The sequence below is a fragment of the Xiphophorus couchianus genome, chromosome 1 (assembly GCF_001444195.1).
Source record: "Xiphophorus couchianus chromosome 1, X_couchianus-1.0, whole genome shotgun sequence".
Taxonomy (NCBI): Eukaryota; Metazoa; Chordata; class Actinopteri; order Cyprinodontiformes; family Poeciliidae; genus Xiphophorus; species Xiphophorus couchianus.
Genome location: NC_040228.1, coordinates 7,189,181 through 7,212,416, shown reverse-complemented (window position 1 = coordinate 7,212,416; position 23,236 = coordinate 7,189,181). Strand labels below are relative to the sequence as shown.

The window sequence follows — 23,236 nt, the reverse complement described above, 5'->3', positions numbered from 1 at the left end:
TTCATTTCGATTAAATTATACTTTAGTTATCCCATAGGGAAATATGTCACTTTTAATAATTTTATTAAAAGCGTTGTAGATGTTGATGGTTGTGGGCAGAAAGGACCTTCTGTAGTGGACAAGAAGAAAATCATAAAATGTCAAAGTACTCTGGTGTTAGTCTCAAATAAGATCAACACTGAATGTTATAGCTTTAACCATAATTTTAAATATGGAAATAGAATCCAAATTACATAAAAATGTGACCAACCAGAAAGTTATTAGTTCTAATAAAGGGAAGTCCTTCATAATAATAGTATGCATGTCATAAAGGGAAATGCAGGATAATACCTCTTGCCTTTTTTTTATTATTAATATACTTCTTGCCTTTCACACAAAAGTCACGTTCAGGTGACGTAACCCTCCGCCGGTTGGATTTCCGTTCACACCTCAGAAGACGTTAGCATGCTGTACGTTTCATTCATCGACTAAATAGCCAAATGCTCCCAAAGGTAACATTTAACACTTTCCCGACCTGAGTGACACGGGTTTTATCTAAAGAATGCTCTACGCTATCTGTTCTGGGCCGAGAAGTCGCTTATTAGCCTCGAAGAAGAAGAAGAAAGTGCAGGTTTAAGCTAACTCGTAGACATTAACGCTAAGCTGAAGCGACGCGCAGTTTGACTGACACGAGCGTAAACATTTTAAACTAACGAAAGAGTTTCCAGAACTGAAACCACAAGCTGTGTGTTTAGTTTAGCGTAAAAATGCAACGGAGGGTTTGTTGAGCAGCGAATGTGGGCGGCGTTAGCTTTAGCAACAAAAGAGCGTCGCTTTGGGAGAGTCAGCTGACTGACTGCCTTCTGCTGCCAACTGCCCCAGTGATGGATCAACTCAAAGTGAAGGACCGCATATTGGAAAACATCTCGATGTCTGTCAAGAAGGTAAAGCTCTAAACGGTCTGAATTTACCGTTTTTGATGTACTTATAGTAGCAACATCTACTCCACATGCTTGAGTCATTGTAGCTAGTTATTAGGTCATCTTCTGTTTGCGAAAGAGGGCAACTTTCAAGCTGGAAGGACACCAGCAGTTTATAAGGGCCTTGCCCCTGCGGGAATAACTAATCAAAGAGTGAACTTGCTCAAACGAACCCTCGGTTTGACAGCTAACACTTTAATTTGAACATTATAGTTTGTGTTTTTTGTCCACGGTCAGCAGTAGCGGCACTAACCCTCCTTGTGCTCGCACACTGCGGCAATGAAGAGTGTAAACAAAGCTGCAATCACTCTACAGATGGATCCGCGACATCACAATGAAACATTAGCAGTTTCCTCCTCCTCTCTGTTTATAAGAACATACTCCGTGATGATGAGTGTAATGCATGCAGAAATGCGCTTTTCGTCTTCTTTCTGCTGATTGATTAAGTGAATGCTCAAAACTGTACACGTTATTATTTTTCTGAGGGTGATCTGATTGTTAGTATTTTTGAAGAGTTGTCTCATTGCAGTCTGATTGGATTAGAAAGCTTCTTTTTTGGTAATGCACCTAGATAAGCTTTGACTAACGACCACCTTAACCCACCAATGAGAAGAAAAGGGTCAAATTTAAGTGTACTTGCTACTTAATTGCCTTCATTGCCCCCCATATTAATTTGGTGTTTACAAACTGTGCCTTTAGCTTTCAAGGTTTACCTTGTGCGCTTTACGCATCACATGATGCAGTTGATCTCAGCTGCATTTTGAATTGAAAGGTTACATTGATTTTCTTGATGTCCTGTTGTGCTGTCCCTTGTAAAAATATTCATGCCCCTTGCAGCTTTTCAAACTTATTACAAAGTCGTGCAGATTTACACTTCTAAAGGCAAATAGACAATAGCTATCCCTCAGCCAAATTGAATAAAGATTATTTAACAACAGTTAAGTCTTGCCACATATTCTAAGTTAGATATAAGTCTGTACTTTGACTTGGCCAATCTAATGCACCAATGTGCCTTGATCTAAGCTACTCCTGTCCACCCCTGGCTGTATGAACACCTTAAGCCATTTGCAGACCCCTGTCAATTCAACTCCCCTATTCTATCTACCACCATGTTTCACAGTGGAGATCTGTAAGTTTTTGCAGCAATGTGCATTTGGCATTTTGGTCTTCTTCTAGGGTGTTGACATTGCACATAGTTTCCAGCTTACTAACAAGAAAAAATAGAACTAAATAAAAATAATGGGTACTTTTAGTGTCATTCTACTGTAAAGATTAAATGTAATTGTAAATGTAAAAATAGCTAAAACTTGCATTTGTTATATGTCTATTTTTTTAACTTCAGTTGTAAATGTAAAAATAGCTAAAATCTGCATTTGTTATATATCTATTTTTTTTAAAACTTCAGTAGTTTCTTTATCATTTTTAGTCAAAGTTTTTAAGAGCCGTTGTGGAAGGTCCAGAGAGCCAGTTGCAGCTCCGGAGCCTTGTTGCAGACCCCTGATGTAGGGTATGAATAGTTTTGGAAGTCACATTATATAGTTAGGTTCTAAAAGTCACTTGAAGCATAATGAGCAACACAATGAGCAACACTGGAACTTTAACTCGATCACGTACAGTGACACCTATTTTCATTTAGCTGTCATTATTTTTTAGAAATCAATTTTCACTTTGAAATTCAGGGGGGGAGGAGCTGTATTTTTTGTTTTTTTGTCAAAAAAACCCCCCAAAATATATTGATTCTGATTGATTGATTGATTGATTTGTTAAAGCAATAAAAAAGAGGAAAACATACAAAGGGATGAATATTTTTCATACACATTTTATCTTTCCCTTAACATTCCAACATTGACTCTCTGTGTATCTAACAGGGGGAGTGTGATTTATCTATGTTTCCAGGAACATAGGGCAGCTAAACTGAACAGCAACTTGCTTAAATCTACAATCCACAGACAATAGTTGGCATTTTGCCTGTTTTCTAGCAAAGCTGTTTCAGGTTCGTGTTGCAGACTGCTTCGTTTACTGCTTGTATGAGTGCTTTCAAATAGCTCCCTGGATTATGTGCTAGTCAAAGTGATTCCTCTGCTTAGACCTGTGTTTTTTGTTTTAGTTGTTGTCTAGCTGCACAATTGAAATATGCAGTAAGCATCTTTAAAAGAAGCTAATTTATAAAGTTATCATTTTAACCTTGTGCTGCAGGGTTAAAAGCATACCCACAAAGTCAGTCTTCTGCAGATGACCTATTGTGCAAATTCACCAACTTTTTAAACCCATCGTATTAAGAAATGCTTGGAATTCCTACTCTGAATGCCTGAAAGACTTGCACCTTCTCTCTCTGTAAGAGCAATCTGATCTGCATGTGTCTTTACAGTTACAGAGTTACTTTGCAGCCTGTGAGGATGAAACTCCGGCTATCCGCAATCACGACCGGGTCCTCCAGCGTCTTTGTGAACACCTTGACCATGCTCTGCTGTATGGGTAAGATATTTACTGCAAGATAGCTGCAGAATGTTGGAAATTAAAGAAACATTACTTCAAATTCTTTGTGCTATTTTGCGTGGATCAGATTGTTCTGATTGTAGTGTTACATATGTATGAGAGCTGTGTACGTGTACTTTTATTGTGACGTGTCATTCGGTAAATGAGACTTTTAATGCAAAGTTGACATTTCAAATGAACTTTTAATGCAGTTTTACAGTTGACACTTGTAATGCACTTTTAATGCAACTTTTATGGCAGTTTTCTATTAAAAGTTTCATTATTTACCATATGACACTTTATGACAATTCATGAACATTTATGAAGACTGCTTCGTGTTCACAAGAGGTGTTATGACATGTTTATGACAGTGTCATGTCAGTCTTATGCACACCCCTTCAAATAGTATTATCTGTTATGCTTTGCATCTAAGGTATTACTATTACCAAATACCATGTTTCCAGATTTTAAAGACTAATCTTGATTTCTAAATTTACTGAAATAACAGTTGTTGCAATTGTTTTCCCATTTTTAAGTAGCAGCTCTTTTAAAAGTGTATTTAAGCTAGATTCAAAAACAGCATTTCAAAGTGTGTAGAATATTATCAAAGGCCTTCAACTATTTTGAAAAGTGGAAGGGTGGGTGTATAAAAAAAGCATTAATACAATTCCAACATTATGTTTTTTTTTTGTTTGTTTTGTTTTTTTTCTTTACTTTGAAAGCTTTTCATGTGCCTGCAGTACCATGTAGATTTTAGGAAATACCCAGGTCTAAGAAAAACATTCAGTCATTCGATCAAACAGCCTCAGACATAAAAGCATCACTTTTCTTTGAAAAACCCATCAGACTTCTATCTCTGAGGCCATTTGATCGCATGTCTAATGACAGTTTTCTGAGGATATCTGAAAATTTACACTGTACTACAAGATAATACATTGGCATTGATTCAACATAGTGGCATGGCAATATAGTTCTCTAATGACTTTATCAAATCCTCTTCTTAAGTCATTTTCTACAGCTATAAACAAACGGGACCAACTATATGTCTGGCAAACAGAATGACTGCACTGCGTGTGCATAATATGTTATATTTATTTCTTTCCCACTCTTCTTTGCACACACTGATATGTCACTTTGCATCCGTTTGTGTCATGTTTCATCTGATATCATTTTTTGGTTTTCTTTATGTTTGCATGTCTTCCTTCCTGTTTCACCACTTCTCTATTGGTGAAAAGAGTTGAGCCATGTCTTGCTTCTTCAGATTTTCCATTTTTTTATTATTTTTGACAGTTTCTCATTTTCTGCAAATAAATAAAAACTTTTTGCTGGGAATTTCAGAAACATGTTGTCAGTAGTTCATAGAACAATGTTCATTTTACTCAAACACATTCCTATAAAAAGTAAAAACAGAGAAACTGATAACTTTAAGTGGTCTTTTAATTTTGTCCTTAGCTGTATTTATCCACTAACAATGATGACAAAATTTTCATTCTGAATTGTTTTAAGTAGCTAACACAATGGTAGCACAACGGTTTCTAAATAATTATGTTGTTAACTGTCACTACTTGGAGGATTTCTTTATTGTTCAACAAGCTCACAGTGATATGACCTAATGTACTACAGTAAAATTAGTATTAGGCAAAATAGCTTTACAAGACCTGTATAAATCTTTAACACTGACTGACAAGCCATAAAACATAACAAAAGTACCTACTTCTAAAGATATTCTTGGTTATTCTAGGTAAGAGTCCTTTTGTGTAAAGAGCTTATACCATTAGCCAAACACTCAGAAGATAAAGGATGTTGCATATACTTGATTATGTATCAGATCCTAGCTTAATTTCTCAAATATTTTCTTCAAGGTGCTTTAAATTCTTTGTTTTTGACATATCTTATATTTGCTCAACATCAATAACAATATATAGCACTCATGGGCATATATAGCAATATTTTTTGCTATTCTAATGTATACCGAAGCATTCCTTTACAATGGCACTGATACAATGATATCAGTGAAATGTTTCCCAACTTTGTCTGAAAATCAACAGTAGACATTGTGAGGTTATTCTTTTAAATTATACAGTTTCTTGTTTGTTTACTTTTACCTTAGTATAATTATCCATGTTCCCACTTACCGTAACTTGGTGGAGGGACATCTGAATTTCCCCACTGTGGGACAATAAAATAGATATTTCTATTCTAATCTAATGACAGGGTGTCCTTAAAAAGTAGTAATTTCATTTATCTAAAATTAAGGCCTTATTCTCTTAAATTCATTTTAAACAAGTAAGTTGGCCTTTAATGCGTTTATCATTTTGTCTTGGCTGGACTTGCATTTTCTTGTAGGAAATTTTTGTTAGGCAAAAGTTTAAGTCATACTCGGACATCTTTATTGCGTTCTGTGACTCGAGACAGTTGAGGCTAACTCTCTGCTAACATACCCTTGCTACCCAGCTAGCTAGCTAGCCTTTTTGCGTCTATCATTGTAAGCGCAAATTTATTGCCATTTGGCTGCATTATGTTCGTACATTTCTAATAAGTCTTAAATTTATGCTTGGTTTCACAAGCATAATGACATTAAAACGATCTTAAGTCTAAAATTTTAATCTGCAGGAACCCCAATTGGTGCTCTGATCTTCTCAGGTCAATCTGCCTGAGGATAGATATTATTTACGCAATATTTTAAACAACCTGACATACGTTTCCTATTTGTGTTAGCCATTTCCTTTATGAATGTGTTATTGTTTTAGGCTGCAGGACATATCGTCAGGCTACTGGGTGCTGGTGGTTCACTTCACCAGGAGGGAGGCTGTCCGACAGATAGACGAGCTGCAGCACATAGCCACCAACCTCGGTCGAAGTATGACGTATTAACTGCATAGGGAATTGCATTTGAAATAAAAGGAAACATCATTTATTAGACTGTCAGATGCATTCATTAAAGAAGGCTTCAACTGTTCTGTGCAGGTCGAGCATGGTTGTACCTGGCGTTGAGTGAGAGCTCTTTAGAAAGCTATCTGCGCCTCTTCCAAGAGAATCAAGGATTGTTACAGAAGTATTACTTCAAGTATGTTAAGATTTTTTTTTTTATTACCATTTTTAAGAAATGCATGTGACTGCTGTTAAAGTTTTCTGCTTGGACTTTTACTGTTCACTTCATATGCATTAAATGCCTTAAATCATAATATCTTTGACTTGTAGAAATGCGTTGGTCTGCAGTCACGACCACCTTACGCTGTTCCTTACACTGGTGTCCGGCCTGGAGTTCATTCGCTTTGATCTGGAGCTGGTCAGCATAAGCTTAATCACAACATTATCACACACTGCAGTCATCTGTGTCCTTAACTTGTCAGACGCCTGTTCCTGGTTTAGGATGTGCCCTATCTGGATGTAGCTCCATACATGCCGGAGTACTACAAACCACACAACCTGCTGGACTTCGAGGAAAGGCTCCCCAGCTCGGACAGCTTGTCTCTGCACTCGTTTACCTCCCTGACCTCCACCAACCTGGAGTGGGACGACAGCGCCATAGCTCCCTCCAGTGAAGGTAGAGCATGCTGTATTTTGTCTACTCACCCTGTTTCTTACTATACGTCTTTACCTAAATTAGTATAGTAAAACCTGGCAGTGAGATGCAGACTGATTTTCATTTTTGTTTTTTATGCTTAAAGTAGGACTTGGCAATATTTAATTCTGCCTTTGGTTTATCTGTCTAAAGAACATTGTACCAGAAGTCGTCCTCTTTGTCTACGTTCTTTCTGGGAAACTCCAGTCTGGCCTTCATGTTTTTCTTGGAGAACGAAGTTTTCTTTCTCATTGTATAGATATTCACTTCTACATCCACTGATGACATTTTAGGGTGTTTCTATATATGCCGTATCATTTTAAAGAGTAAATATAAGGTTTATTCAACAGGGTAAAAAAAATGCTGACTTTGAATGTTCTAATCATATGCACCAAATGTAACAACTAGGAGTGTTTCAGCCATTTGAAATTAGAAGTAATGTGGGGTTGTTTTAATTTATTCATCACCAGAAATGTTTTTTTATAGATTTGGCAGAAATTTTAAACTATTCCTTTGTTTTTCTTTTTTAATTAGTTGATTTTTTTTCTGTATTTTTACAATTAGTGATAAATATATGTCAAAAGATGTTAGCTAAACATCCAGGCTGTCATGGGTTGTGCTATCATTTCTTCACATGACTGTATTTTATTTCATATGCTCACCGATGGTGGCAGAATACCTTCACTGGGGTAATTGCAGCGCTCAGCCCCCACAAAGCACTGAGCCAGTTCCCTGTTTTAGTTCCCATTTCTCATTGTTTTACCCTCATTGGTTTAGTTGTTTGACATTCCATGTATCATGTTATTTTACTGTTTCTCTGTCATTTATTCAGACTCATCTGTCTTTTGTTTCTTCAGTCAGACTTTTTCTAATTTTCAATGTTATCCCTCCTTTTCTTTTCTTTTTTTTTTAGATTATGATTTTGGTGACATGTTCCCCGTGTTGCAGTCATTGCCAAGCTCAAACTGGGAAGGTGGGACAATGGTCAACCCTTCCTTCCTGCTTACTCATTCCATATTTTCTCTCCCTCCTTTATAGCATGAGTTTGAGCACAACTTGGGATTAAATGCATGCTGGGAACCTGAACTGTAAAACAGCCACTGATGCAAGATAATGTATCTGAATTTGATAAGATGAAGTAAATGGAACAAAAAAATTAAAGGTTTTTGGCAGTTGGTCCTGAAAGATTTAGTTTTCTGTGGTATTTAAGGCAGTATGTTTAATGTACTGTGTTTACATCAAAAGCAATTATGTAGTGGCCAGCATCTGATTATTATGATCTGTTTACTTTGTGGAAGAATTCCACAGCTTCACTAAATTTAGACAAAACAATAAAGCATGACAAGCTCTGAAAGCTTTTGTTTTAAACAGAAAGAAACACAACCTTACTGCTGCAAAAATAATGTAGCATAGTGATCATTTCAGTTATAATTAAGTGTGCACCAATAGTAGTTTTCCTGCCGATCACCAATCTTGAAAAAGCCTGAACTGCTGATTCCGATGTTGTGCAGTACCAATTTTTGTCTGAAAAGTCTCTAAATATAGCTCATTGGATATTATTGGGTTTATGTGTAAGTATCAGTTGATCAGCCAAAATTAAGGAAATCTGAGCTAATTTATCAGAGAAATTTAATCTGTTTTCAAACACTTGTTAAAACCGTGTTATATTTTAACTCAGATTATTATTTTTTTATAATTTGACAGAAATATCTTTTAAGTGATTCATCATATTTAGAAAAAGAAGCACATTATTTTCTGATGTTTATTGGATTAATGATACAGTTGAAACAGATTTACATAAACTTTATATAAATACAATTATTCCTTTACTTTTTGGCATCAACTGACTGTTCCTAGTTTAAGTTAATCAGTATTACAAAACATGAAACCTTGTGAAGATGCTGGCATAAGCTTCTTAAAGATAGAAAGAAAACATCTGTAACTACAGAGTCGACATAAATAGCCAGATTACAATTTTCAAAAACGTGCCCTGTGATCTGGTGCAATTTAACTTTTTACAAAGATTCAAGAACCATTGTTACATTTGGAGAGATAAGGGGATGAGCTTGCAAGCATGAAACAACATCCCAACTGTGAAATGCACTGAAACACTTCAGGAAGAAAGAACTAGATATTGGAGGGCATCTCAAGAGGTCAACCAGGAAGTTAAAGCTTGGGGTCAAATAAGTCTTCCAAATGGAAATTTGTTATAAGGTGGCTGAAGGATAAAGTCAGTGTTTAGGAATGGACATCACAAAGCCCTGATCATAGATCCATGTGCAACTAAGGTGACCTACAAACCTGAGTCTGTTACACCAAAGCTCAGTTAACTATTGTGAGAAATTTGTGGAAGGATACCCAGATTATTTGACCCACCTTTAAAGGCAACTCCATCAAATGCAAAGGAAATGTAAGTAAACTTCTAAATTTGAAGAAAGTTAATATATGTTACCAAAACACCCCTGGCAACACTGCAAAATGTTGTTGTTATTATTATTATTATTACTATCATCATAGGTAGATATTTTTTATGTTATTTCCTAAAAGATACAATGTCGCCAATACCTGTTTATGCTCCTCTGGCAATTTTCATAGTTGTTTGACTTGGATGGTCCCTTTATTGCTATATTGCAAACAGACTATGAAATAAATCAAATTTCCAACAGATCAAGATAAAAAGTTGTTCCATTCAGTTAAAACAAATTTTATTAGATGAGGAGAGACGGTCCTTTGGGGATGCCTATGAAACCCAAGGGTAAAATAAATAGAAATACATTTATATTATCTCATACTTTTGTAGTCATACTTATTCAAATGTCATAAATCAAAATAGAAAAATGAAACAAACTGTGTTTATGCACAGTAAAGTGAATCATTAATTTGGGAATTTATTGCTGGGTGGGTTACCTGTCTGTCATTTTCTGCATGTGTTGCTTATTTGGAGAACTGTCTCATTCAAGCTTACTCTGCGTAACTGTTGACACAGCAGTGGGAAAGCCCGAAGCAGCTGGTACTCACCTTGTCCTTTCTAGGCTTCTCTCTTTACTGTGTATCTCTCTGTGTTGCATATTATGGTGTATCTTCTTCCTGTTGATGTCTTTCACTGGCCTAGGTTCAGCTAAGCTGTAGTGTTGGTTGAAAATCAGCCAATCAGTTTTACAAGTGACTTGTTTGAAATATTTAAGATTACACTTTAGGTTCTCAAATTGCTTGAGAATAAACAGTTATTTGTCAGTTTCTATCCTTGCCTTTTAGCTGTAGCTGCTCCAGTAACACTGCTTGACCTGGGCCTGTGACTCTGCAAAGAAACCCGCTGCCTGATATGTCTCATATTGTGTGGTGCCTTTGTTTTTATTTAACCCTTTAAAAAAATAGATTGCTTTGCCCTAACACTGGCTATTTCTATGCTAATGAGGAAATGCACAGTATTTCTGTATACTTGTTTGGTTGGTCAGCATTTCAACACTGCAAAAACGCACAAAAGAAATTAAAACCAAATCAGTTCCTTGTAAATACGGTGCTGGTGAGAAGTTTATATACACCTGACTTGATTGTAAATCTCCTGGGTTGGTAAAAGCATTACCAACTGAATGCTTTTTTCTGTTGGCAATTACTATACAACAAACAAATTCTTTGACTTGGCAGTAATGAATAATTAAATGTAACTATTTGAAATAGTTGATTTTTCTAGTCCACATAAGCTCAAATGCAAAACAAAAAAAATATACATATGTATTCTTGCTGGATGCTTTCTATGCAGCCCTTCGTAGGTTGCAGAGGAACCAAATAATTCATGAGCCATCAACAAGCTTCTGATAAAATTGTGGCTGGATATTCAACCTCCGTTATTATGAAATGTTACCTTTTTTAAACTAACAGATTTACCAATAGGGACCCAGCTTTTAAATATATTAAACAAATTGCCCTTCCATAGATTTAATGTTGCATGGACTGGTTTTATTATTTTCAAAAACAGATTTGAAGCCTTTTGGTATACCTGGTTTTGTCAAAGTTTCCAACATCAAGCTGTTGGTTTGAGGCAGGGGTGTCTTGATACAGTTTATTCTTTTTCCGATACAATACCAATATGGCAGCTTTGACTATTGGCTGACACAGATACTGACTCAATACATTATCAGCACGAACCATACATACATTTATTACTTATTTTGTAGTGTGGGATGTTAGAAAAGGCTTGATTAAGTGATACTACTCGAACAGAGAACAATTGTCGACAGCAATAGGTATGAGAACAACTAGCTAATATGTCTGACAGTGAGATACAAGCACTGAAGTATATAAATGCTGGAGTGGATTGCTTCTATCAGCGTCCTTATATCAGAGATTTTAAATTTCCAGAATATGCTTAAAAGTGAGTTCTGTGCCGAACAACTCAACCAGTTTAAACAAATTATCAATTCTGCCATTGAAAATTCTGCTGGAAGCTTGTTGATGCTTCCAAAAATGTGTTATTTTACTGCAACTTTCAACACATAAGCATATGTTTTACCATGTAAATTCAAACTTGTGAAGACAACACAGCTCAAATATTCTTTTAATGAGTGTAATAAAGTTTTCATTGGCACTGTAACTTTTGTCAACAAGCCAATTGACATAAATTCTGCTGCCACCAATGCAGGAGAGGCAGTCTGTGTATTTCCTTTACTCTTTAGATATAAACCTGGACAACAGCTGCATTTGCATTTACTCAGTTATCTTTTTGCGGCTCTTGACAATAGAGGGTGACTTGACCGACCAGGCCAGCTGCCCACGGTCGACTGGCTCTGATCCCCAGACGGTCGTCAGTGACACAGTAGTTGTCACCAGCACAGCCGTGGGGAAAACGGTTGCTCGCCTTTCCCCGAACAGCCCCACATCTCGACACAACCCGTTCAATGAGGACTCTGACACGAACACCTCAGCGGACGTCACACCAGTTCATGCAGCCAGCTGTCGGAACACCACCGAAGATGAGACCGAGGTCAACGGCAATGAGCTTGAAGTCATCAGGTAGTGAATGTTTTAGGGTCTTACCTTTAAGAAGCATCTTTTGCTTATGCGGGAAGCTAAATTTACCATCTTCATTATCTGTCCTAGGATGGCTAAACGAAAGAAGCCAGCCAAGAAGCGACGTGGCAGGGGATCTACGGATTCCAGCAGCAGCATCCATGCCTCGCTCTCCTCTGAACATGAGGAGATTGTGAACCACAGCATGTTGCAAGAAGTTGACTCGATAAACTCCACTGTAGCGCTACTGGACAGTGAAGGAGAGCAAAGCAGGAGCAGAGTGGGGTCTGCGATTGTAGAGGAAGGGGGCGAAGAAGGGGTGGAAGGCTTGCTTCGGCTCCCAGAGATGACAGACACCTCCATGGACACCGTTGGACAACCCCTCCGGGATGTCATGGAGAGGCTCAACGGGTCCTGGGTACCCCCTGAAGAACAGGATCACAATCAAAGCTGTGATCAGAGGTCCCTGACTCCGGTGCAGCAGCCCTTTCGCAACGATTCCGAAGGAAAACCTCCTGACCCAACTCCACAAGAGACGTTTGACTCCTCTCTGGCCGACAGACCAGACTGCCTGCAGACCTCTAGTGTGTCTGCGGACCTATGCTGCATTACCACCGACAGTACAGACTCTGCTGACACAAGTGGTGGCCACAATGACTCTACAGAGCAAAGCCAGTCACAGACTCTTTCAGGTAGCCTTGAAGATGAGGAAGAAGCAGAAGAGCCAGCAGGACGGAAGCTCCACATGAAGGAGGAGGAAGAGGAAGAGACCGTAGAGGGAGATTCAGCAGGCAGAACATCTGTAACCGAGGAAACGGAGCAACAGGAGAAACTCAGTCCTTCTGAGATTTGTCACCCAGCAGAGTTCAAGTAAGATGTCAAGATATGACCAGATATTTGTTCTGGTGCTGGTTCTCATTGCAAATCTAATCCTCTTCAACCACGTTGCAGGGTGGACAACAATCACCTGCTTCTTCTCATGATCCATGTTTTCAGAGAGAACGAGGAGCAACTTTTCAGAGTGAGGATGGAAGAAGCTTTCTTTTCTTTTTTCAGACTTTTTCTAAACCTCAAGAGAGTCACGTCTCAATTCATTGTTCAACAATTAGATTAACAGATTGATTTGGCATCACAAATAAAATGTGTAGAGAACAAAAATTCCACTCTGTCCCTTTAAGAAAGTTGAAAGTTTTGATGTTATGTCCTCTTAGAAGTGGCTATGAAACAGTCTTTCTTTGGAAATGTTGCAAGGCCCACTTTGTCAATGCCTTTTACACTTCTTCCTTATAGACTGACAAATTACAAAAGTTTGCTCTTTTACAACCATGAGGTGCCTATAATCAGGGTGCCTGCACTTAAAGTCTTAAATTCATTAATCTAAAAGTAAGGCTTTAAAATGTCTTAAAATTATTTTAAAAAGAAGTCTGTTGGCCTTTAATCATATGTCTTCAATTTTGCCTTGACAGGATTATTTCATTTCATATATTCAGTGTATTTTTTTTTCTAGACTTTTCTGTCAGGCAAAATCTTCATAGCGTTCTCATGAGAGCCTCAGTTGTCTCTCATGAGACAACTGAGGCTACCAGTAATTACCTGCTAATACCCTTCCTAGCTAGCTTATATGTGTCTATCGTGGCTAAGTTCAAATGTACCTCCTGGATGACATCCACACTTCTTCTGTGGAGATGTAGGTCTTAAATTTCATTAAAATTGGTCTTAAAGATTTTTTTAAAAGTCTTAAATTTGACTTGGTGAAACCTGCAGAAACCATGTTTAAAATGTTCTAACTTTGCCACATTTGCTTCTAAGTCTTCTCAAAAAGCAGGAAGAACAATCTGCCCATGAGGACTACCTCTGTATATAAAAATTGTCTGCTTTCCTTCACATTATAAAAACATCACAGTAAATCCTCCATGGAGATGCTAACAATAGTAAATGCTTCATTAGAGACAAATAAAACTCCCTAAGGATTTCTCTGCCATTCATTTTGTGTTTTCCAGATGTTGAGAATGAGTACAGGTCACATGGAGGGGGACCTGCAGCCTCTTTATCTGCTGCTGACTGACTGTTACATCTACTTACTAAGAAAGGGTGAGTAAATAACATAATCAGCCAGCACCTCTGGCTCTGGTATCCAAAACTGACACCAGCCCTATGTCATGGGAAACCTTAGAATTTGTGTGCTGCACAGAGTTTTTTTCATGGATCATATATTTTGCGATTCATTTGGCATACATTAATAACTGCCTATTATTGTTAGGAGCAGCTGAAAAACCCTACACAGTAGAAGATGCTGTTTCCTATAATGAGCTCGACTATCTCTCTGTAAGTCATCTGCACCTCACAAGTTTATCTCATTTTTTCTAGATAGATTTCAATACATTTATATTATATTTTTCTTCTAAACTTATTGCTTTTGTGTTATTGCTAATGCAATGATTGACAATGATAAAACAGGAGATTTACTTAATATGTTTTAAACAAGATAGATCTAATTTTTTCCCATTAGGTGGGCCTTGACCAACAGACAATAGCACTGGTTTGCACCAACAGAAGAAGGAAGTTCCTGTTGGATACAGCTGATGGCTCGCTGACTGTGTAAATTCACTTATATTGGTTTTTATTAATATTCTTGACTTATACGTTCTCTTTGTGTATTAAAAGAGGTCGCAAATGCAATTTCATTCTGTTCCTTTTTTTGGACAGATATTTACACCATTGGCTAAATTGTCAAATTAACTTTTGTTTTTTTTTATACATTTCTTGCAAAGTGCTCCTTTTTATTGTAAAATGATGATCTAACAAGATTTCAGTCTAAAACTTTTGATTCGATATCCCATGGTGACCTACTCCTCCCCTACGACGCTTTTTCTGGCCGTTGACAAGCTTCCAACATAATTCAGTCTAAATATTATCCACTGCTAGCAGTAGATCTTATAAAAGCCAGATGTTTTGCTGGTGTGTGAACCAAGTCTTACATTCACAACTGTTCATCAGGTAGTCCATTGCAGAAGTTTAATATTACACTGCTTTACATATTATCCTTTATTTATACAGAAAAAAATCTCTTGAGTCAATGTCTCATTTACAAGAGAGATCTGTTACATACGTCACAAAAGCATAAAAAGAACAATACAGTCTACTAAACACTTACGCATTCTCTAAAGTTTGGAATCATTTTATCTTGAACACAACCAATTGTGTCAGCGTTTCAACTATCTCGTCCCAACTGTGACCCTTACATGAAAAGAGATAGATTATAAACCTTAGAAACGACCAAGTATCCGGTCACTATTTTGAAACTGCTGGAACATCAGTGTGACCCTATAGAGAAGGTTCTGATCTGGGAGATCTCAAACATTTCTCCATTCATCTTTTCTGACTTGTCTCCTACTTCCTGCCACTGACAAACATTCATCTTGGAAAACTGTTGGTTTCCTTCTCACTGAGTGATTGCCTGTCCACTGGCATTCAATCTCCTTTCTCCTTCATTTTTAGCTGGTTCCTGTCTGTGCTGAAGTCCGCCATGGTCCACGGTTGTCGAGAGCCTCCATATCCAGCTGTTCTGACAGATGCCACCATGGAAAAACTGGCCTTGAATAAGTTTGTCTCTCAGGAGTGTCATTGTGAGGTAGAATATTGTTACAACTGATTTGTGCTGTAGCAGCTTTCGACAACCAAACCTTCCAATCATTATGACATTTGTTGCTGATTATTCTCAGGTATCTGAAGTGTCTATTATTATTCTCAGGTATCTGAAGTGTCTATCCAGCTTTATTCACTGGTTCACTGGGAGGACCCAATGGATATGACCATGTCTCCCCAAGGAGGCACACCCACCTCTGGTGTCCCTTCCAATATCAAAGAAGGTTCTCTGCAGTACAGGGCTGGGATCACGTACCTCGGTAAAGAGATGTGGAAGAGCTGCTACGTCATCCTCGGGTACAGACCATACTCATGTTCATATTTTCCTTTTCAAACTCCCCTCCAGTTGTTTTTATGCTGAATAGCTGAGTCTTTGTCTCCTCGGACCAAAACTGGAGTTCTCTAACATAGGAGATTAGGAGATTTTCCATCTCCTTCTACTGGGAAGATGAGCTTAAATTGCCATCCAGCCTTGATTTTCTCCATTCCAGTTTGAATCTAATTCTTGCTCTGACTGTGGCTATGGGCAAAATTTCAAAACTGTAGTTGACTCGTTTTGGGTTTTTTTGAGTTCCTGAATTAACAGACAACATGCCATGTCTAAATGGCATGTTTTAATGTCTTATTCTAAAGTGTGACTAAAGAAAATGTGACATTTCATATTTCTACCTCTGTGAAACAGGAAGTTCTAAATTACAGATTGAAAGTTCCTACATAACATCATCAAGTAAAGTATGATTTAAGTCATTGGGATATTTTTATATAATTTAATTTTGCCACCAATAACCATATTTTTGGTTTTTGCTATTGCGGGATTTCTCCCCACTGAATAAATGTACTCAAAATAAGATTTTTTTACTCATATTAAAGTTGCAGTAACTTTTATAAACAATATACATCTCCATATTTGTTAAAACTGTTACCATGTTGTGACAGATAATATGCGAAAAAAAACTAGCTCCTTCATCTCCTCTTCGTGCTAATATCACCATCTACAGAAGTGCACCGCTCTTGGTCCAAAAACAACCAATCAGAGTCAAGAGGAGGGTCTTTGCGCTGTCAATCAAGCTTGTAGCGACACTGCTCAGTATGCTTATGGAGGAGAAACAGCTTACAGTTGGAGAAAAACTATTTATTCTCTGTCATTGGTGGTTATGCTAACTGCGCTGAGCATTCATGACGGGAAACCAGCTGTAGCGTAGCAGAAAGAGAGAGAGTGTGAACAGCATTATTGACAGCACTAAGACCCTCCTCCTGGCTCTGATTGGTTGTTTTTGACCAAGAGCGGTGCATTTCTGCAGATGGCTGAAGGACCACACAGGGAAGCAGAGGAGCTTGATTTTTTTTTTTTTCACAGATTAACAAACATATTGCTTATTAAAGTTACATACTGCACCTTTAAGGCTTTTTCACATTATAGAAGTACTTTATTCATCCCAGCAGGGAAATTACTTAAAGAGGGGTACTAATGACAGCGAGTGGTGCTGTATCATTTGAACAGGTTTTATTACATAATATAATTTCTTGTATAATTTGTTTCTTTCATGTTTTACTGAAAATATTAATCTGACAGTCTGTCCAAATGTCATCCAGTATATGAAGCTAAATGTTTGTTCTCTCTTTGTGCAGCAAAGGGATTCTGTACTTGTATGCAGAGAGGACAGATGTGACCCCTCTGATGTCTGTCACCATGGGGTAAGTCTCAGAAAGCTCAACTTCCAGATTGAAAATGATGCCCTCTGAGGGGCTCTCCCTGTTTAGACAACTCTTTGTTTGTCCTCAGGGGGGAACACTGTGGAGGGTGCCGTCGCTCCAACAACACAGAGCGTCCCCACGCCTTCCAGGTCATCTTGACAGAGCGCCCCCCACTGGTACTCAGTGCCAACAATGAGCAGGACATGGCCGAATGGATGCAGCTTCTCTGTCAGTCTGTTTCCAAAGGGGTAAGTGGAGAAAGTTGGAATAATGCGCTGTTCATATTACAAATTTTGCATCCATTGGTTTTAAGTTAGAGATTTCTATGGATAAACTTAGGAATGGTGGAAAAGAAAAACCTTATTATGGACAGGATTTATTTAATGTTTGTACAATTTTCATCTGTATGAGACATTATAAGCAAAGGTTTCTCATTTTCTTCAGCTACCTTGCTAAATAGGGTATTTCAAAAATATTTGTCCCCTTTCTATGTTCTTATGAATAGCTTTTTGAACCTTGTACTCTTGTTTTCTTCCATTAAACATTTTCATTTGCTTCTGTTATTTTTTTTGTTTTTGTTGGATTTAACAGACATTATTTTGGTTGCATAATTTCCTATTGAATATGGACCTATGAAAACTACAGCCCCTTTACCACAGGTTATCCCTCAGGGTGTGGCCCCCACCCCATGTATCCCATGTTGCCTGGTGGTGACGGACAAGCGGCTGCTAACTTGTCATCAGGATTGTCAGACGAGCTTTTTCCGTTCGCTGGGCAGTGTCGATATCTGTGATGTGACCACTGTGAGCTTGGAGTCTGACAAGGAATACTGTGTTATTGTGAGTGATCTTCTGCTTACCTTTGTCTGTGATTGGTACTTCAGAAAATTACTATGTGTATTTTACTAATACTTTAGGTAACGGCTATTTCCGCTGCCAAGTGTTCTTCCCATATCATGTTGATTCCTTTTACAGAATAAATAAGGACTGTTGGGGATACTTCATTTAAACAGTTTCTATGGTAACCATATCTACTTGAGTTATCAGAAAATAGAGCAGTCAGTAACCAATTCCTTTGTATTCAGATATTGGGTTTAGATTTTCTAATCATACGTGATGCGTATTGAGTTAACATGGTTCATACATAGGTCCTGAATTGTCTGGATCTTTATTTGACGATTTTCCAGGACTTGAAAATGAAATGGAATATGGAATAGTGTTTTATTTTTTAAGGCAATACATCTAATAATGTTTATGATGTGCACACTATGGCTTTACATTAATTTATAACAAATTGACATTCTTCAGCTCCTATTTGCTACATCAAACCTTGCTTTTTGGCATTTTATTATTTCGGTTTCTTAACTTTTTCACAAAACGGCAATTACTTTATTTTTAGTACTTCAGACAACTTCAGACATATGATCCTTCGACTTTGGCTTTTTAAAATACAATTAATATCAACTAACATACTAAAACTGCTACAGTAAAGATACCAAGGTTCTCAAATTGTGCTTTGAATAATTTCCATCTAACATATGATATCCCAATCCATAACTGATAACTAAAAACGTTACAGATTTTGAAATAAAGCTTGAACTCAACAATGCAATGGTGCTAATCAACCAAACTGGTTGAGATTAACTTGTTCTCATGGTACAGATTTAGATGAGAAGCAAATTTTTCTTTTACTTGTATGGCGTGTTTTGTCATCTAAGGAAAATTGGACGTTCTGTGTTGTTTTTCCCACTGATCAAAAATACCCAAATTAAAGATCAGATGTTTTGATGTTTCAAACTTTGTTCTAGAAATTGAATTCATTTGAAAGAATCTTTACAAGCTGTGACAATACCTGTGGAATTGTTTCTTGTCTTTGTGTTGCTTTTCCTAATGAAAATCTTCCCATTTGGGCTTTTTCCAGTGCTGTAACATCGGCTTTTGCTCTCTACAGGAGTTTGCAGCAGATCGAACTCAGTTCCTCCCTCCATGGGTGTTATACTTCAGCGGCTGTGAAGAGAGGGATCGGCTTCTAAATGCATTAAACAAGACATGGAAAGACATTTTTCAGGTCAGAATGAACTGTCAACCTTGTTCTTGACGGGATAAAATCAACATGTAGTGGTTTTACAAATCCAGCATCGGTTAGGCAGGAAAAAAAAGAGTTTAGAAGATAGTTTATCAGGGCTTCCTTCAAAAAACTTGCTAAGCCCGTTGGCTGCTAGGCCACTTCACCAACAGCCAAGATGACAGAAAATATAAAAATATTTCTTAATAACTATGTTGTTGGAAGATATTATTGACAATACTTAAACACTAACTATAGATTTTAAGAAAATTGCAAAAACAAATAAAATTTCTTTAATATCTTTTCTTTTTTTTTTTTTTGCACTTCGATTAAGCAAGTTGTGCCTAGCAGCCCGCCAGGCTTAACTTTATATAACTTTATGCAAAAAGAGCTTTATAGCATGTTCTCTTGCGCTGTGTAGTTAAACATGTTGCCTGTTGTCGTCATACACAGGTTGACCTCCCGCACCACGAGCTGTTGGACCCGCTGGTGCAGAAGCGCTGCGGTGAGGCCCTGGAGCTGATGAAGAGTGCCTGGCAGAGGGCAGACAGCCTGGCTCGAGGCAGAGCCCAGCGGGAACCCTGGTGCTGACACACACACACACACATATCCACACCCCATCATCTGTGTGTGCTTCCCTGGTACGACACAATCCAATGGAGGGTTACGTATCAGAATACTCAGAAGTAACATTCTGGTCCATCAGACATGCGGCGGTAATTTTGCTGAAGCCAAGTTTCAGAACTACTTCCATTTAAAACATTTAATGCTAAAGTTGTGGTGCATGTGCACACAGAGATATTGATTCCACTAAAATAGCTACATTTGGCAGAAACGGTGAAGGTTTGTTGTCATAAACCTCTAACCTTTAACTCTGAAGATTTTGCTAAGTCTGAAGCATGACGAGAATCAGCAGCTAGGAAGTTTTCTTTTATATGTCTGCCAATCTGAGTGCTTCATATTATACACATCTGGATGGATTCACAATTTTATCCTGCACAAAAATTTTTTAGGATACTCACCGCTTGCGTAATGCACACAACTGTGTGAATTTGAAGGTCTTTTGACACTGATGCTAATGCTAACTGTTAAAACGTGTCTTGATAAAGCTGACCTGAAGTGCAAACGTACAAAACTTTACGGTGTCGGTGCACGAGCGCTGACGCTGGTCTGATATTCAGATTAGCTGTGAGCGAGAGTACACACCTTCACAAGGAGTAATTCTCACATAAACTTTAGACAAGACCCTGCGGGAATGAAGATCTGAAGCAGATGTTGATATTTTACACATATCAAGCACTCTGGGAAACACACTCATGCCTGATATTTGCTGTTCTAGAAGTTGAAATGTTTCCACCTAAATTTGCCTTTTTTTTCACGGTGTGGAGACAGATAACATTTGCACATTATTTTTGCTCTTTTTTTTTGGTACTAGGTTTATATTTTTCTCTTTCCAGAAGTATTGGAGGAGGAGGATTCAGATGAATTATTTAAATTGCTAGTTGATTAGATTAGTTGGGATTTTTCTGATGTTTGCATCTATGTATATTAGTGTTGCAGTCTGTTTGAATCATATTTCACAGAATAATGTGTTATTTGACCAGACTTCTTCCTTTGATTTTTGTGTCAAGTGTTGATGACATTGAACTTTTATTTATAAGTTTATCATTATGCTCACTGCAATGCATGATTTCTAAGGAAATCCTCACCTTTTTCTGATTACTTTCTTTTTTGATGTAATACTAAGGCTTCGCAGAACATAAAAATTGCAAAGATTTGAATCTCAATACAATCTCTCCTACACAATAAAATATTGGCTGTCATTAAAACATGAAATAATGTGTTGACAATTTTGCCTTTTATGATCTGTAATGGGTAAATTGACTAATTTCAGCTAAATTAATCCTTTTGACATTTTAAACAGATGCCTTTTCAGGTATATTTGCTTTCAGATCACTGAAATTTACATTTTGTTTTAATTTTATCTCAGATGTTCTCTTCTTCCAATTAAATTTTACGTTAAACAGGCACATGGATGTGAAACCTAAATACTCTAAACGGACTTTGAAGAACTTCCACCAGGTGTTGCATTTTAGGCTAAACAAGTTTTATCAGAAGTGCTGTTTTTATACAACTTAACTCTGTGGTTAAATATGCACTGCATTAACATGCCTCTTAGCCATATACATACATGTGTACATCTTGTACAATTTACAGTGTGTTACTCCTGTGTTAGCATTAATTAGGTCAGTAAACCTTTCTAAGTGCCACTTGGTCTTGCTTTTTTTTTTCTTTTTTTTTGGTAACAAAGAAATCTCAGGTGAATAAAGGTTCCAAAACCTTAAGAGTCACCTTGTGTGTTTTTGTTTTGCTACAGCGTCTCTTGAATCTCAGTGCAGTATTTTTTAAATCACAATTTTCTTTAAGCTTTGGGACATTGCAAGTCTCAGTGCAGCGTTATGAAGCTATGTTTACACACACATGGGGAGGAACATTTGGAGAAGGTTTTATAAAAGGTTTTGCTCTTTGCAAGAAAAATAGAGTCCGAATTCCTAAAGGATCCGTTGGTTTGGGAGCGTAAAGTTGGAGATGTTGAAGACTTGAAATGTTTCTTCTGTGCTTTGAATTGTGCCTGTGGACTGTATATGAAGAAAAAGTTAAGGAAGTGTTCTTGAGCGTTTGAAATTCAGGAAATTGCTGGTCAATGATGGATAATACCTTGTAAACGATGTGCTGTCAGAGTTTTTCTGTTTTTTGTTTTTCCTGTTTGTTTACATGCACATTGCATAGAATATTTGTATTATTCATTGGATTTATTGAAATGTAAATAAAGCACTAATAATAATAATAACAGTCTGTTAAGTCCCACTTAACCATATGCATGTTTTGAAAGTTTTATATTGTTCTGAATCTCAGAGAATGTACAAACAAAGCTTTGGAAAATGCAACTAAATAAACTGCAAAGAAAGTGGACTCCTGCGGTGACTCTGTGGATTTTAAAGATTCTCGTGTTTGGTTTCAACACTTGCAAATATAATCAAGGATGAAAGCTGCGGCAGTCATGTTAGAGCAGGACCAGAAACTTTACAAGTTACTGCAGCTCAGTCGAAATGTTTTTTCTTTTTTTGTTAAATGCAACATTGTAATCTGGAATTACACTGCAGCACACAAAGCAGAAGCTCCCTGTCTTTAGGGCAACAGGACTTTGAGTTTGTTGTTTATTGTATGTCCTTAAAATATGAACATGCACTCTATTGGTTCTACATGTTTTGTTGAAGAATACCTTGTAATTATCTTTTCAGTTTTTAGAGAAGGCAATGAACAGAAAAGTCTAAATCCTACGTTGTCGTCTTGCATGTAAAACATGGTGATAACTGCAGAAAACACAAAAGAATAAGATTATTTTCACTTCTGACATTCAATATTTCGTTAGTTCTTTCTCATGCCGCTGCAGTGGATGGACAAACTGCATCTAGTGTGTATGTAGTCATACATACACACACACACACACACACACACACATATATATATATATATATATATATATATATATATATATATATATATATATATACTGTATATGTATGTATACTGTTAGCACTATGTTATTACTAGATTTCACTGTTTGTTTCACTTAGAGCAACAATAACACAGTGAAATTGGGTTTGATGAAATTCCTAAATATAGGTTCTATAAGTGAAGGTTAATTGAAAACATCAGTACTGTCTGCTTCAACAATTTATTTCTTTGGCTTCTTGTTAGCTTCTTATATCATTTATTTTGTCTCTTAAGTGGAATCAAAATGCCTTGAGAGCATCACTACAGT

General features: G+C 37.2%; 1 protein-coding gene across 5 annotated transcripts; it reads left to right on the top strand.

The window, feature by feature from the left end:
- The first annotated feature begins 342 nt into the window (after nucleotides 1-342).
- On the top strand, nucleotides 343-22,383 carry plekhm2 (pleckstrin homology domain containing, family M (with RUN domain) member 2). 5 transcript variants are annotated; one of them, XM_028021270.1, is made up of 20 exons: nucleotides 343-923; nucleotides 3,328-3,434; nucleotides 6,185-6,294; nucleotides 6,402-6,501; nucleotides 6,636-6,723; nucleotides 6,807-6,981; nucleotides 7,913-7,972; nucleotides 11,739-12,009; nucleotides 12,097-12,876; nucleotides 12,958-13,027; nucleotides 14,007-14,097; nucleotides 14,273-14,331; nucleotides 14,516-14,604; nucleotides 15,505-15,637; nucleotides 15,758-15,948; nucleotides 17,281-17,346; nucleotides 17,435-17,594; nucleotides 18,006-18,185; nucleotides 19,297-19,413; nucleotides 19,864-22,383. In XM_028021270.1, exons 1-20 carry the CDS (start codon nucleotides 864-866, stop codon nucleotides 19,999-20,001), a joined length of 3,045 nt encoding a protein of 1,014 aa, XP_027877071.1. In that variant the 5' UTR covers nucleotides 343-863; the 3' UTR covers nucleotides 20,002-22,383. The 5 variants fall into 5 exon arrangements, with proteins under 5 accessions (XP_027877071.1, XP_027877066.1, XP_027877080.1 ...); XM_028021265.1 differs by having other exon boundaries at nucleotides 344-923; nucleotides 14,267-14,331; XM_028021279.1 differs by lacking the exon at nucleotides 7,913-7,972 and adding an exon at nucleotides 7,674-7,688 and having other exon boundaries at nucleotides 344-923; nucleotides 14,267-14,331.
- Nucleotides 22,384-23,236: the final 853 nt, after the last annotated feature.

Excerpts from the sequence above, each read along its gene's own strand:
- plekhm2 (XM_028021265.1), top strand. The coding sequence starts at position 864 with ATGGATCAACTCAAAGTGAAGGACCGCATATTGGAAAACATCTCGATG. Across the intron at positions 14,605-15,504 it reads GCTGATGGCTCGCTGACTGT|CTGGTTCCTGTCTGTGCTGA; the intron begins GTAAATTCACTT and ends CTTCATTTTTAG. Across the intron at positions 18,186-19,296 it reads ACAAGGAATACTGTGTTATT|GAGTTTGCAGCAGATCGAAC; the intron begins GTGAGTGATCTT and ends TGCTCTCTACAG.